We start from the raw sequence: 16,061 nt of genomic DNA, 5'->3' as shown, positions 1-16,061 counted from the left end.
CATCTCGCACACCTGTTTCGCGCACAGAGTTCACCTGCTGCCATTTGAATCGTGGCTTCGCTTCGGCATCCAGTGTTCCCATCTGAAATCTATGGGTGCTATTTAAGCATGCTAATTTGGGTCCTGCATTTGTTCAAGGATCCAAATACCCCTTTCAACAGCTCTGGTGTCCTAATTCAAAATCAGTTACAGAAATCATGGGTGTGAACTGCCTGGAGAGTGCCTTTTCTAGTGATATTTAAAGGGATTATCAGCAGCTCTTACCAAGTCACTGATTATTTTATTTGGACTGCAGTTTGCTGCTTTTCAGTTTTGGTTCGGACAGTAATCATTAGTGAAAGTAAGTTGGTTAATCAATAGGGGTCTTTTGTCCAGGGCTTCTGACAAACTTCGGAATGGTTTCAATAAGTTTGGTGCTTGCACTGCTATTGTGACTCGACATAAGTGGGTTTTGAGGGGATAACTGGATGGAGAGGAAGTGGCTGGGAAGGGAGAGGAAAGGAGGGAGAGGGAGGTAGAAAAGGAAGGGTACAAGTTGAGGAGGGGTAGGAGAATGGTCTGAGGAAGGGAAAGCAGAGAGAGAAGGGAGGTGGTGTTGGAGGAGGATGGGAATGGGTGGGGATTGGAGAGAGGGAGGGAGAGGGGAGTGGAGAGAGCGAGGGAGAGGGGAGTGGACAGGAGGAGGGAATTGAGAGGAGGCGGCATTGGTGGATTAACCCTTTGAACTTGCCACTAACTATCCGATGTCTAAGATTTTTTTTCTCCAGGTGTGTCCAAAATAGACCAAGTTTTCCTACATTATACAACCACAGTTTCTCAGTCTGGCAGTGTGGAGTAGCAATACATGTGCAGAGGGTAACTGGAAGTGAATATGAAGGGCTGCTCCTGAATGTTACAGTCTAGTCTGATTGGAATCAGTTGATCTTTCTATTTTTACAGCAATGCAAAGATTACTAAGTAGTCTTGATATTGTTATAAGTTTGTAATTCATCATCACCTCTCAATTGCTTTTGGACACATTTTTCTCGACTTCATCCAGATATATTACCATCCAATATTCGCCCTGCCTTTTTTGTAACCTGAAATATTGTGCCCAGTGAAGCTATGCAAAGGAATAACTCAGGAAGCTATTACTGCTGACATGGAATGGATGAGTTTCCTGACAAGAAAATATTGTTCCAACAATTATTGTGTGTGCATGTACACTCCCCTGTTTAGACAAGCCAAAAGTCTTGGAAAATTCAATTTGCAGCAACAAGCACCTCAACAGAGTGGTACTTTTGATCTTTATGACATGACAATATTATGATGGATGAGTCAGATCTTGAGGCTGACAAGTGAATTTACTACCTACTGGTGAAATGACCCACGAGTACTCATCTAAGCTGCGAGGTAAAACATACTTCAAAAATGGTCCATTTTAATTGAAGAGTTTTTTTTAAAAAGAGAGAGGCAGGCAAACAGAAGAGTGAGGAGACTTCCCAATAACACTGAATTGGCCAGATCACCATAGACTTTTCTAAAGGGTTTCAGAAGACAGAATTGTGGTCCTTGGTGGTCACTGCAGATTTTGATTGTGAAAACCAGCCCATTTGGTCATTTGTTCCAGATGGAGGCAAGTATAAGAATGTCCAGTGAAACTCCTTCAAAGGCAAGGTGCGAGATAGGCCTATCTGCTGAGTCTCAAAAACGGTTCTAAAATAGATACTACTTTGGCATTGAATGTAGCAAATGATACTCACTTTTACACCAAGTCCCAGTGCCATAACTATCTCCTCAAAAATACAATGCCAGAGTCCTCATTTTCTGATTACGCCCCAAGCATCAAAGTTGTTCTTCCAAAATTGTAAGTCAGCTTCCAGGACTGAATATCACACCTTTAACTAGGATTGGAAGAACTTCCAAATTCCAAAATGCATGGTCCCAAATGATTCTTCTGATACATGGACAGGCACATCTCTGCTGTGGAACTCTGGCCTAGAATGATTAGCTTTCCCAACTCTTGCTCCATAGCCTTATAAAAATATTGTTCTTGATTGCTGATACAGCATCAGTGCACAATCTTTTCTAGCACACTAAAGAAAAGATGAACCTCAAAGAACATATTGATTTAGTTCTGAACTTCTGATCATAACATTTCATAAGCAGATGTTGGAAGAAAACCTGGCTACCAGATACATATTTTGCAAGTTCAAGTATGAAAGCCTATGGAGGGACCAGCAAGACTTTTGCTCAAACTATTCCCTGCATCTCAACTTGTACTCCTACTCTTCATAGGGTATCCACCGTTTTAAGCTGAATAATCTTGCAGTCTTTGCTGATTATCTCTCCCAGGTGCCATGCAGAATTCACATGGGACATGGTTGTGCTCAAGATAAAATGTAAGCAGTGAACATCACTGTTGTAATTTGCTCTATTTTATATCAAACTTAAAAAAGAAAGAAAAAAGACTTGCATTTATATAGTGGCTTTCACAACCACCGGAGATCTCAAAGCGCTTTACAGCGACTGAATTACTTTGAGTGTAGTCACTGTTGTCGTGTGGGAAATGCGGCAGCCAATTTGCGCATAGCAAGCTCCCACAAACAGCGATGTAATAACGACCAGATAATCTGTTTTGGTGATGTTGATTGAGGGATAAATATTGGCCAGGACACTGGGAATAACTCCCCTGCTCTTCTTCGAAATAATGCCATGGGATCTTTTACGTCCACTTGAGAGGGTAGACAGGGGCCTCGGTTTAACATCTCATCCGAAAGACGGCACATCCAACAGTGCAGCGCTCCATCAGCACTGCGCTGGAGTGTCAACCCAGATTTATGTGCTCAATTCCCTGGAGTGGGATTTCAATTTAAACTCAAAATAGATAAAATATATAAAATGAATCCAAAACCCCAGGAAATTGAACCATTTTCTCATGCGAAGAGGATACAAAAACAGGTCACAAATTTCCTCGGGGAGTCTCTCGTTCGATGCCGTGATTTTAGCAGAAACTCGGGATTAAACTCATAATGAGGTTTCCGTCGAAGTTACAGCACCCGGCCAAACCCCCGAGAGTAGTCCAGGTAATTATCTGTTCTCATCAATTCAAAGTTGCTTGATTCAAATTAATTCGGTTTCACAAATATCTTTGAATTATCATTAGATCAGCAGAAAACACAACGTATTTCAATGTTGAGAAAAACACTTCTTCATACAACAAAAACAGTATTTGTGTGCTTCATTGGGATCACGTGGGCCTGGTCCGCCAATGATAATGGAGAATTTCATTTCAATCATTAACAAAGGGAATCCCTAAATACTGTGCAATGGAATCCCGAAATGTGAAAAATTATACAATTAACAGAATTGGAATTTTAATCATAATTACCTTCATTCCACCAAACTCAATAAATGTTACTTTTTTGATAATTTCATACATCTATAACTAAACATTAAAACTATAATCCGGGCCAATATTTGCATAAACTTGTTGGATATTACAGAAAATATAAATTGAAGCACCATTATTGTTCCTTTTTCTAATTTATTGCTAAAATGTCTGGAAGATAATTCTAAATATTTAAATCAGTGACAAGTTCAGATATTAAGCTGTGCAGTGCTCAAAACAAGATTATTTCAAAATTAGAATCCGAAATTATCAAAATATTCAGTTTTCTCTAAAATTTATTAAATTTTCCCCCATAGGTTGGAATATATTAAATGAGTATAGATTCTGGGCCGGATTTTTGAGAAGTTTGTGACCAGATTTGCGCTGCAATTTGTCCCTACGCGGCGAAAACCCGGTTGCAAAGCACAGGCCTCAACTGCGGCGGCGATGGGGCGTCGTGCCGGGAAGAGGAGTGCTGACGTGCAATGCCGTGGATTGCATTAACAGCAGACTTTCGGCTCTTTCTCGATCCACGCCCAGAATACCGACAAATCAAACCTGTCGGTGCAGCCCTGCCAGCAGTGATAAGTATGCAAACCTGTAAAAAAGGTAAGTTAAAGTTTTTATTTTTTTAATTTCTTTTAAGCGATTCGATAGATAAGCGTCTTGTAAATGTTTTTTGAATGTTTTGTTGGATCAGCATAAGGGGATATCGAAGGCTTAAATTAAACATTTATATATCCTAAATTATGCCCATACAATGTATATTTGGCCTGGATTATGAAATTATCAAAAAATTTAAATTTATTGAGTTTGGTGGAATGAAGGTAATTATGATTAAAATTCCAATTCTGTTAATTGTATAATTTTTAAATTTCAGGACTCCATTGCACAGTATTAAGGGATTCCCTTCGTAAATGATTGGAGAATTCCATTTCATTGACATTGGCGGACCAGGCCCACATGATCCCAGGTACGCTTCTGCACGCCTGCGTCCCTGGGATCCGTGGGCTATTGCACTGCCTCCGCCTCAAGTCCTGAGACTGCAACATTTCGCAGCCTGGCTGCCAGCAGGTACTTTCACAATTGTTTCGCGGGTTAGAAATGTATTCTGGAGGTACACCTCCGACCGCCCAATTTCTAGTCCATTATTTATTGTCTTATTCTGCAAGTTACAAGATGTTATATATATATATATATATTGCTGTTTTGACTCTGCCTGTATAAACTCTATGAAACATTTCACTTACTGCTGCAAGTATTTCTCTTCTCCTTTCTTCAATAATCTAACATTTTTCTCTTTGTGCTAAATATAGAAATCATCCATCATTGTTTCAAATGACTCACTGCTAGCTTTTATGGCCAATTTGTATCCCTATCATCTATTAATTATAAAATAGATACAGAAAGGAAAATTTGTCAACTGAAGACAAAATACCGTTATCGTGACATGTCTGGTTGAAATCCATTATGTAGGCACTACTTCATTTACTGCACAAATAATTTGACCTTTATCAAATCAGAAATACAGTAAGACTTGTCAAGCTGACCTCTAGCATCAAGTTAACACAAGACAATTACCACGATCCTAAAAGTATTTGAAAAATTTGTAAACTCCAGTTTTATTGAATTTATCAAGACACAACAATGTCAGTTACTTAAGTTTAGATATGAGAGAACGCACTGAATTGTCATCCACAAACTAACGTAAGTTAAAGAAAAATCCACAAGACATGTTTTACTCATTCCTCACATGATCTCTTTCTCTGTCATAAAAAAGCAATTCATCTTGTGGTTATCTTCCATTCTTCAGACTAACAGCACTAAGCTAATTAATGAGACACTCATAGTTTATTTCCCGTGTGACTTAGTCTCTAGTTTTCAGAACTATATTATTTAGGAGACAAATTGTGATTGAAAATAAGTGTAACTCTAAAGGTATCTTAACATTGGAACATTGAGACGTATTTTTCCGAATAAATGGAAGTTCAATAACCAACATAAGCACAAAAAAACACTGCGGAATTTAAGTACAACCCCAGGGAGAGAGTGGCCGTGAAAATGTATCACAAGGACACTTCATGGTTGTACAAGTTGTACCTCCCTTATCCGGAACCCTCGGGACCTAGAGATGGGATTTTTTTCAGATGAGGGATGGTCACGTTAAATTGGATAGTCCAGGTACTGAGCAAGGGGATATCGGGGCAGGCTGGCTTGGGATTGGTAGTGTGGCAGAGAGATCATGGGGGGGAGGGGGGGGGGGGCGATAGATTGCAGGGTCAGGCCAGCGATTGCGGGAGTCGGCAGCAAGGAAGGACTTCAATTTGTTCATGTCGGAGCTCTGCGCATGCGCCACCCGGTGGCCGGGAATGGTTTTGGACAAGGTATGGTTCTGTATAAAGGAGTTCTGGATAAGGGAGGTTCAACCTGTACTCCATTTGAAGAGTAATCTACCCTTATAATTCATATGTACTGTCACAAAGTGGTCCTCTTTAGGAGGGCAAACCTATCTAGTTGCAGTCCATAGAAGGGGTGTAAACAATTGTGCAAATGTGCACACTTAGTTTAGCAGTCAAATCCAAACAGCATTTCGTGATCTGTAGTCCAACCATGTGGGAAAAGTCCCCAAGTGGGGATGATTATACACGACTGATCATTAGATTACCCGAAGAAACGCTTCAATTTAGCCCATTAGGAATTAACATCAATATTAGAGAACTAGCAGATACCCGCAAAATATTTGCGGTCAAATTAGTATCTTTATTGCAACAGTTTAGACTGTTATCATCATCTTTGTCTATAGAATCAACGCTGATGTCCTCCCACTCTTTCACTCTCCCTCCCTCTCCCCCAGTCTCTCCCTCCCACTCCCCCCTCACTCTCCCTCCCTCTTTCTCGTTCTCTCACCTGCCACACGTTCCTCCAGGCACCGCAGCAACGACCGGGGAGGCCACGCCCTTCCCCCCCCCCCCCCCCGCCCCGCCAATGCCTGCACCCATTGGCCCTGCTGCATCCACTGCCGCCTCCATCGTTCCCCGCCTTGATTGTTTGCAAGACTGGGCAGGCCCTGTTCGCCCATTGGTCGGCGCAACTGTCACTCAGTTCGGACCATGTGCTCCCAGCCCCCGCCCCACCCAGGAAAGACAATAACTGACTATTATTATTATAGCTGTTTCGATATAACTAATAGCAATAAAAAAGTTTACTAACCAGTGTGCCATTCTATGCTTGCCAATGATGACCCAGTCCTAACAACATCACATACAATCGGCGGAAATGATGTACTGTAGCTAAACTGCTGTCAACGTAGTAACAGTAAACTCTACTAAGGCCCACATAACATGTGCTCCTTTTCAGATCTGTGTGAAGAGGGTACAAGGGTGAACAAGAATCTTATATTCTAAATTACAATTATGGCAATCTCTCGAGCAGAAATTTCAGCAGCAAAAAAAAAACGCATTTATAGTCATGCTATACAAAGGATGTCAGCAACCGTGACCCACAACTCTTTCCAAACTCTTACAGCCATCATTTAAATCTTAATTCAATAGATATAATACTTAGATCCCAAGCTACATCGATAGATGACCTCATTTACCATACTCCTTTCATGAAAAATATCATAGTTGTGATAAAAAAGCAAATATTGGACTTTTTAACCTTTTCTGATAAAACTCTTTTCTGATGACTACAAATACGCTAGAAATTCTGTACGTTTAGCCAAATCGTCCTGTTTATGCTCCCTGTAATTGACCAGATGACGACTATTGCCCAACATAGATGCCATTCATAATGGCCCAGAATTTGTGGTTGGGATGGCAAACTGGCAGCGTTGGCTGTCATTCTGCCATTGAAAATGACTGCCAATTTGGGATTTGATGCATGCCTAGGTGCGCATGTGGAATTCCTGATGTTGCGGTAAGTCACTGACAGCTCTAAAACAGGCTGTGCCCCCCCACCCCCCCGACAGAGCTGGCAATCTGTATAATCAGTCAAATCATTGAAACTGACAAAAACTTTGGCAATTCCGCAGTAATTACGCTGCTAAATTCCCCACTAAAAGTTAGACCCAAAGGGATTAGGTATAACTGGGGTCTTGACGGTGTTGTTACTGCTAAACAAATATTAAGGGCCTAGAAAACTAATTTTAATTTTGTGCAGTGTGAATATTTTCCATTTTAATAAAAATTAAAATTTTTAAGAAACTTTTCAAAAAAAATTTTAAGTTTTTTTTTAAAAGTTTGTCCATCTTTATTTCAGGTTTGACTTTTGCTGCATGTGAGAACCGCAATCTTTGTTTTGCTCTCTAACTATTTTTAAAAGTTAGAATTTTAAGAGCTTACTCACTTCCCTGTGAGAATACTGCTTTTTGATTGGCTGCTTAGACAGCAGTTTGCACAAGGGGATGCCCACTACAATTTGTTGATTTGAATGGTAGATCGAAAAACCCCAAGTTCTCTGCACAGGGATCGCACAATACCTAGCTTTGCTGCTGCCCACAAATTCTGGGCCAATGTTAACTACAAAAAAAGTTTATTGCTGTCAATGATCAACATTATTACATAAGGAGGAAGAGGGTGATTACATAAGGCTTGCAAGATGAAAATAAACCATGGTCCATCTAATTCGCCTTCTACCATCTTGCTGGTCATGTGATACAACAATAATGAAGTTGTTCTCTAATCATGGTAATCAATCTGCCAATTGGTCTATAACAGACCCAGGCACAAGGTAAGGAAAACCCCAGGTGAAGGGCTTTGGGAAGCATTATTTTTTTTAAAACTTTAAAACTGAAATGGTGGCAAGCAGTTAGCATAATGGCAACTAAAATTTAGGAGCTATTTGCCAATAAGCATAAGCATATTACTCCCCGAAATCGAAAGAAGGAAGGGACATGGATACTTTCCTTCAAGTGTTATGCAACAGTGAAGTCAGCTATTGGTAAATAATTAATAAGTCAGCTGTTCAACAAAGCAAAAACCACAAATTTGACTACTGCACTTATGTAAGCAAAAATGTGGTTCTGAATGGGTGGCACGCCTGAAAAGCCTATATTGCAGATTGGTGGTGATTACCGGGTTAACAGGATATGAGCTGCTCAAGCTGCAGTGCTTTTCAGCATCACATCATTGCTGCCCTCTGGTGCAGAAATCTCCTAAAGCTTTCAACTCCAGTACTCTATTTAACAATTATACCAAAATTCAAGTGCACATTTCACCTGTATTACTACTGTCACTATCCAAAACCCAGGAGATGCAGTGAGGACACTTTTTAAAAACTTACATTTATTATTTCAATAAATTCACAAATTAGCTGTACAAAAAGATCATAGTTGAAGTCATTTCTTGCATCATCTGCTTTATAAAATAATAGGGTGGACAGTAAGAAGCCTTTTATTTTATTTTGTCACACCTTAAATATGATCCACTGGATTGTTGTTGGGTCATTTAAAATCTCCATCTTACAGCAGTGTAAATGCTAGAAACGTGCTGCAATAATATACTCTGTGGCAATATCCGCAGTTTCCGTAACACTCCTGTAGGTGTTAACCACAATCCAGAACATTCTGACAGAATCATCCTATCCCATGAGTATTCTGCTGCTATAATCAGGTTTCTGTGCCTCGTGCACTAATGATAATGATCAAAAAAGCTGATCATGTCATGTTTAATTATTAATAGTAAAAGAACAATTTATTAACCATTCAAGCAGTTACAAGATCTACAATTGTTATTTTACATTCCTCTGCTGTAAAAAGATAAGCCTGCTTCCATTGACATTTGTATTTATTTTCTAAACCATCTATGAATCCCTCAAAACCTTTAAAGCAGGTTATTTTTCATGTGCTGCAAAGTATCAATGAATCACCCACAAATAGATGTTATCAAATCAATAAAAATAGGTGAACAGCAGATTAATGTAATTCATGCAACAAGACTGCAATGGATGTCCTATAGAATGAATCGACGGTTTGTTAAAATAAATTTTAACGGTACAATTTTAAAAAGAGTGCAAGGAGAGACCTGGGGGTGAAAGTGGCAGGACAGATGCACAAAGCAGTCAGTAAAGCATATGGGATCGTGGGCTTTATAAATAGAGGCCAAGAGTAAAAAGCCCAGGAAGTTATGCTAAACCGATATAAAACACTAGTTCGGCTCCAGCTGGATTATTGTGTAATTCTGGGCACCACACTTTAAGAAGGATGTGAAGGCTTTGGAGAGGGTACAGAAGGATTTACTAGACCGATTCCAGGTGCGAGGGATTACAGTTACAGGGATAGGCTGGAGAAGCTGGGGTTGTTCCCCTTCGAGCCGAGAAAGCAAAAAGGAGATTTGAAAGAGATGTTTAAAATCATGAAGGGTTTAGATAGAGTAAATAAAGATACTGCTTCCAATGGCTGAAGGTTGATAACCAGAGGTCACAGATTTCAGGTGATTGGTATAAGAACCAGAGCTGACATGAGGAAAAACTTTTTTTTAATGCAATGAGAGGTTAGGATTTAAATGCATTGCCTGATAGAGTGGTGAATACAGATTTGAAGGCTCCTTTTCAAAGGGAATTGGATAAATATTTCAAGGAGAAAAAAGTGGCAGGGAAATGAGCGGTGGGAGTGGGGCTAACTGGATTGCTCTTTGAAAGAACTGGTGCAGACTTGATGGGCCAAATGGCCTCCTCCTGTGTGTACTATGTTATGATTCTAAATGACCTCCGTAAGAGTTTCAAATGACTGCCTTTCTTAATGCAACTGATCAACAGCCAACTGGCTCCAGTGAAGGCCATTTAGTTACATCTCCTAAATAAAACCTTAATATCCGTGGAACAAAATTTTGTGTGTCTGTCATGTAAACATTGTCTATGTTTAACCAGTAAAACAGATGGTCGTTAATTTCATTGCTGTTTGTGGCACCTTGCTGTCTACAAATTGGTTGCCATATTTGCCTATAAAACAGTGATTGCATTTCAAAAGGAATTCATTCAGTTAAGCATCTTGGGATGTACTGTGGTCATGCAAGGTGCCACATGAATGCAAAATCTTCCTTCAGTCTCTCTACGTCATGATTATCATATCAGTCAATTTTCTTCTCATCTATTTTCAACTTTCATTATTCATCAATAAATACAGAACCTTTCTTCCCTAATTGCACTCAGAGAACATAAAATTATGCAGCACAGGAGGCCCATTCGTTCCATCAAGCCTATGCCGACTCTTTGAAAGAGCTATCCAATTCGTCCCAATCCCCTGTTCATTCTCGAAAGCCCTGCAAATTTCTCCTTTGAGTACATGTCCAATTCACTTTTGAAAGTTATCACTGAATCTGCTTCCACCACCCTTTCAGGCAGTGCATTCCAGATCATAACAATTCGCTGCGTAAAAAAAAATTATCTTCCCTTTCTTCTTTTGCCAATTATCTTAAATCTATGTCCTCTGGTTGCCGACCTTCCTGCCAGTGGAAACAGGTTCTCCCTATTTACTCCATCAAAACCCATATAATTTTGAATACCTCTATTAGATCTGCCCTTCTCTACTCTAAAGGAGAATAATCCAAGCTTCTCTAGTCTCCTCACATATCTGAAGTCCCTCATCCCAGGTATTATTCTGGTAAATCTCTGCAATTTAATGCACAGAAATGTGAGACATTTTTGGAGGAATAGTGAGGCTCTACATGCACTAAAATGTAAAACTTTGAAAGCAGTATAACAGTAAATCGAATTTGGGATTGCGATATACAAAGCTTTAAAAGTGGAAGGATAAGTTGATAAAGCCGTAAAAAGTACAAGTCTGCAGATTTTATAACAGCAAAAATGCAATGCTAAATCTATACACATCATTAAGTTGCATTTAGAATGAGATTCAAAAATATTACACATTTTTTGTGTCGGTCATGTAAACATTGTCAATGCTTAACCAGTAAAACAGAGTAACTGGTCGTTCATTTCATTGTTTGTGGGACCTTGCTATCGACAAATTGGTTGCCATATTTGCCCACAAAACAGTGACTACATTTCAAAAGCAATTCATTCACAGTTATGAGGGAATGCCACTTTGCAAGGTGGTTTTGTTCCCTGTCTCTAAAGGTGAAGTACCACCAGTGACAATGGCAAATATCTACAGCCAGTGCTCCTTTTCACATTTTGTTCAAGCTGCGGAAGGACTCAACTCTCAGCCGATATATAACATGATTTCGACATGACTAGCCTACAGTGGTTGCAACTTGGATAGCCAAGTCATTAACAAGAATTCATAGCAACAGCTCATGCACAAATCTGACACTGTGTGCAATGTTCCAGTGCGACACACTGCAAGAATTCACTCAGGTGTGTAAACAAGGCAACTTCAGCATAATGTGAACCTGAACATATTGACAAATTGTAAAATATAACTGGGGTAAATATTGTCGAAATGAATAGTAAATTTTGTTCAGCTAATTGGTTCTGCTTTTGAAATTTATAATTGTTGAGAAAATAAATATTGCATAAACATGTATTCTCAAGGGAAGAATGACAGTACTAACTGCATCACTTAGTTTCTAATCCACTTTCCACAAAATTAATGATATTACTTGACTTATGAGTTGCATTTATACTAATTATTTTCACACAATAGCTTTTAGTCAATAATAAAAGATCTTGTTTGGTTTCAGATTCTTTCGCCTGCACTGGAAATAATGCCAGACATTATTAAAGGGGGGAAAATTACATTTCAGAACTATACATTCAAAATGATTACAAAAACTCACATTTACATACTTGCTTATTACAGTAGTCATTGAGACCTTGTGAAATGTTGACATGATCAAAGTTCTGGTCTTCCTTCAATTGTCGTCTTTCAAACTATTTTGAAAGAGCATCTCACAATTTCTACTTCATTGGAAGCCTGGTACTGAAGCTATTTATTTAAGCGGTGTTTCTTTACCATTCTGAAGATTTTAAAGCTAAGAATAATTGATATTTATGAACCAATCTTCACCTTTCCTGTAATTCATCGATTCAGTTTCATAGTTGTGGCATGTCTATGCTCCCTCCCAGTAATTTTCTCCATTCTCTGCTACATAACTTCCTAAGCCTTCCATGGTTAGTCTCTCAGATGTCCTCGCTCTGCAGTCCAAGGCTGGCGAATTCATTTCATTTGATATGGGAAAGACAGAGGACACTTGTTTTCTATCATGAAGCTGGCTTCCATAAGGTGCTTGGAGCGATTGATGGGATGCACGTGGATCTGAAGACTCGCCTTGATAAGCTGCAGAGCTATATGAACAGGAAGGAATGCTGTTCACTTAACGTGCAGATTGTATGTGACACCTGTCTGCACATTAATGCCTTCATCTTGACCTCCTCCAACACTGTAACCCTCTGAGAACTCTGCGTTCTTCCAACTCTGGCCGTATGGCCCCTAAGCTCTGGAATTTCTTCCTTGAACCTCTACACCTTTCCAACTCCCTCTCTTTCTTTAAGACCCTCCTTAAAACCCATCTTTTGACCAAATATTTAGTCTCCCCTCCTAATATCTCCTTATTAGGACAGCGCTGATTTTTGTTTGTTTACACTTCTGCAAAGTGCCTTGGGACATTTTCTTCTATGTTAAAAGTGCGATATAAATGCAAGTTGTTGTTTTGGTGCCCATGTGCAGGGCTTAATCATGTCCAATAAAGTGTTCACAAGGCATATGCCATAATTATGGCTGATTATGTATGGCACCATAAACGAGATGTGTGTGAAATGCTCCAACCAAACCCATCTCTCTTTCGACCTCTAACCCACCATGTATAATGGATAAAATCTCATTCTTGTTAGTCTACATTCTGCACAGCCACTCTAATTTACCTTGGTGAACTGCTGGGCATTTTCCTCAAAATGATTAAGGCTTAGACTAAATCAACATTTGGGAGCACAAAAGCTCTTCTGATACATTTTCCTATACAGAGTGTCGAGCAAGGTATTCAACTATTATTGTACCGCTGTGAATGATGACTGTTTCCAGGACTGCAGGGCAATTTATCAATTATATTAGATCTTTTTCTCCTTCAGTTAATTCCCAACTCATTTCTTTTAACCAGATTTTCAGTAGTGCCCATGATCAATCCAAATTGGTCTTTTTCTTCCAAATCCAATCTACCTTGAATCCTTTGAACAATTCCCAAGAAGTAAGCACACCTTCCAACAACACACTCTGTTTCACTGTCCCACATTTTACCGTAGTTAATCGCATCTACTCATTCAACTTCGATTTCAAAATAACCCATATGATTTTTAGTTGGGTAGTTTAGACCAAGATATACATTTTCAGCATGTCCATGCTTTTCCCTCACTATCTACGTGATGGATATTCCCTCCCCAAATACTCATTGTTGCAATTGTGGATGAGGAACTGGCTAAAGAGGAAGGAAGCAGAGTGCTATGATAGGATGCTCCTTCAAGCCCATGCAATGATCCCCTGTTACCGGTGTAACTGAATAACCTGGAAACACTGGGCCCAATTTTGGCCATGACTTGCATCAATTTTTTTGGAGTCAGTTGTTTGTTTTTTCTGCCATAGCCCCCGCCACCCCCCCACCCCACCCCCTCCCAAAAATTTGCTCCAGAGCAAGTCAGTTAGGTACGATTTTTTTTAGGTCAGTTTTTTTCCCAAAAGGGGGCATTCCCAGACTCTTACACCAGATTTAGCCATTTAAATCGACTTAGGTCAGCGTACGTGACCAGCTCTGAAAAACCTTGTGGGCAGTGAAGAAAAAGCAGCACACATTCGGCAGACATTAGGGCAGGGAAAGGAACTGGAGAGGACCTCAACAACCAAGCACCAAACATTGCAAGGAAAAACTCAAACAATTAAAATACGAATAAAAATGAAGTAATTCCTACCGGAGAAATGCGAGCTGCTGGCCGCGACGTCACCCGGGGGGGGGGTGGGTGTAGCCAGAGAGAGAGAGAGAGAGAGAGAGAGAGAGAGAGAGAGAGAGAGAGAGAGAGAGAGAGATGCTAGTATCAAAACACTCTTTCTCTTCCCCTCACCAAAACACTCTTTCTCCCCAATCCTCCATCACCCCCATCCACTCTTTCTCCCCCCATACACTCTTTCTCTCTCTCTCTCTCCACCCCCCAATACACTCTTTCTCTCTCCCCCGCCCCCCAATACACACTTTCTCTCCCCTCCCCAAAAAACTCCTCCTGCGCCCCCCACCCCCAGTACACTCTTTCTCTCCCCCCCCCCCCCAAAACTCTCCTCCTCTCCTCTCATCCCTCCACCCCAAAACTCTCCTCCTCTTCTCCCCCCCCACATCAAAAGTCTCAAGCACAGCCACTAAATAAAAAATAGAAACGAACTCCTACCTCGCCCGGGAACTCAACAGGCCGGCCGGCTGGTGCGGGAGGCCACTCGGCCGGGGATAGGGTACGGTGAGATCAGGCATCCCTTTGGCCAGGGATAGGGGCTGCGAGCATCGGGTCCTGCTCACAGCCCACAGGATGCACTGGGAGGGCGGGAGCATGCGCGCAGCCCTCACTGAGCATGCGAGCAGGTGCCGGCAGTGCTTTCTGTGCTGGCCTGTTGCGCGCGCGCGCCCCCCCCCCCCCCCTCCCCTCGCCTATAGACTGCAGGGCATGCCACGACTCCGGGGAATCCGAAGAGCGACCAGGGATGGGGCCCCTTTTTTCTGGTGCTCTTTCTAACGTGCAAAGTCGCCGCGCCAAAAAAACAGCTTGGGCAATGTTGGGCCCATAGTTTCAATCCAAACTAGCTAAATCCACAGATGACATCAAGATGGGGAAGGGAAAGATGGGGGAGGACAAAGGACAATAACTCAGGAGGTTGCCAAGAGAACAGCGGAGTTTATAAGTGGGTTGATCGGTGGAAAATTAAGTTCTCTATGGATATATGCAAAGTGAAGTAAAAATAAGCACAAGTATTTCGTGTACGGGATGGAACTTGCTCTGAGAATTTGAAAGAGGCATTGTGACTCGTCACTAGCCATGTCTAAACATTGCGGAGGCATAGAAGAAAGCAAACAGGATGTAAGGTTATGTTGCCATATTAGTTCAAATCCTCCTATGCCATGGTGAAGCTGTGAATGTTTAAAATGTATAGAGACATTGAAGTTGAGAACGTTGGAATTGTAAAGGGACAGTATAAGCTAACAAAGAATTCATGGAGGAATAGCCATGACATCTCGGACTCGAGACTGCGAAATGTTACAACACTAACACATATTGAAACAAAACCCACAGCTTGCAGAAAAACCTCAAGGTCTTATTAAATCATGTTATTAACCTGAAACATTAACAGAAGGTCTTTGTTTAAAATCAGACCATACTTATGTCGGCTTTATGAGTGGACAAAGGGAAAGAGGGACCAAAAGAGATAGGTTGAACTAGGATGTCACTCTAGCCCTATCTTATTATCTTTTGCCGAGAATGTATAACTGTTGTCGCTTTACGATGTAACTTCACTTATCCGTAGGGAGTGTGTACGCTCGATCGAGAATGTATATCCCCTGTCTGATACGTCTTTCCGGCCAGTAAAATAAAGACTGCTTTGTTCAAAGCACAAGAGGTATTTGACTCAGTAATTTTACTGAACCAGATTGAGAGAAAAGAATCTACATTTACAAAGCTGTACAGTGACCTGTTCAGACCACATTTGGAATTTTGCCTATGGTTCTGGTCATGCAATATAAGGTGGTTATCAAGGTCCTAGAAG

General features: G+C 40.7%; 2 protein-coding genes across 8 annotated transcripts in view; one reads left to right on the top strand and one right to left on the bottom strand.

The window, feature by feature from the left end:
- The window catches only part of LOC139234881 (erlin-1-like), an 843,171-nt gene that overhangs the window by 319,179 nt on the left and 507,931 nt on the right, over positions 1–16,061 (top strand). The gene's annotated exons all lie outside the window — the stretch shown is intronic.
- The window catches only part of LOC139234878 (adenosine kinase-like), a 274,129-nt gene that overhangs the window by 155,774 nt on the left and 102,294 nt on the right, over positions 1–16,061 (bottom strand). Inside the window, exon 1 of one of the 7 annotated variants that reach the window (XM_070865698.1) lies at positions 6,581–6,701. The exons of the other annotated variants lie outside the window; for them this stretch is intronic. Coding sequence (XP_070721799.1) covers positions 6,581–6,591 — 11 coding nt within the window. The 5' untranslated portion in view covers positions 6,592–6,701. Of the gene's footprint in view, positions 1–6,580; positions 6,702–16,061 lie in introns of those variants that run through there. 7 annotated transcript variants of the gene reach the window in all.

This window comes from Pristiophorus japonicus, chromosome 22, assembly GCF_044704955.1.
Source record: "Pristiophorus japonicus isolate sPriJap1 chromosome 22, sPriJap1.hap1, whole genome shotgun sequence".
Classification (NCBI taxonomy): domain Eukaryota; kingdom Metazoa; phylum Chordata; class Chondrichthyes; family Pristiophoridae; genus Pristiophorus; species Pristiophorus japonicus.
The sequence above is the reverse complement of the archived record's forward strand: the minus strand, read 5'-3'. Positions and strand labels throughout refer to the sequence as shown.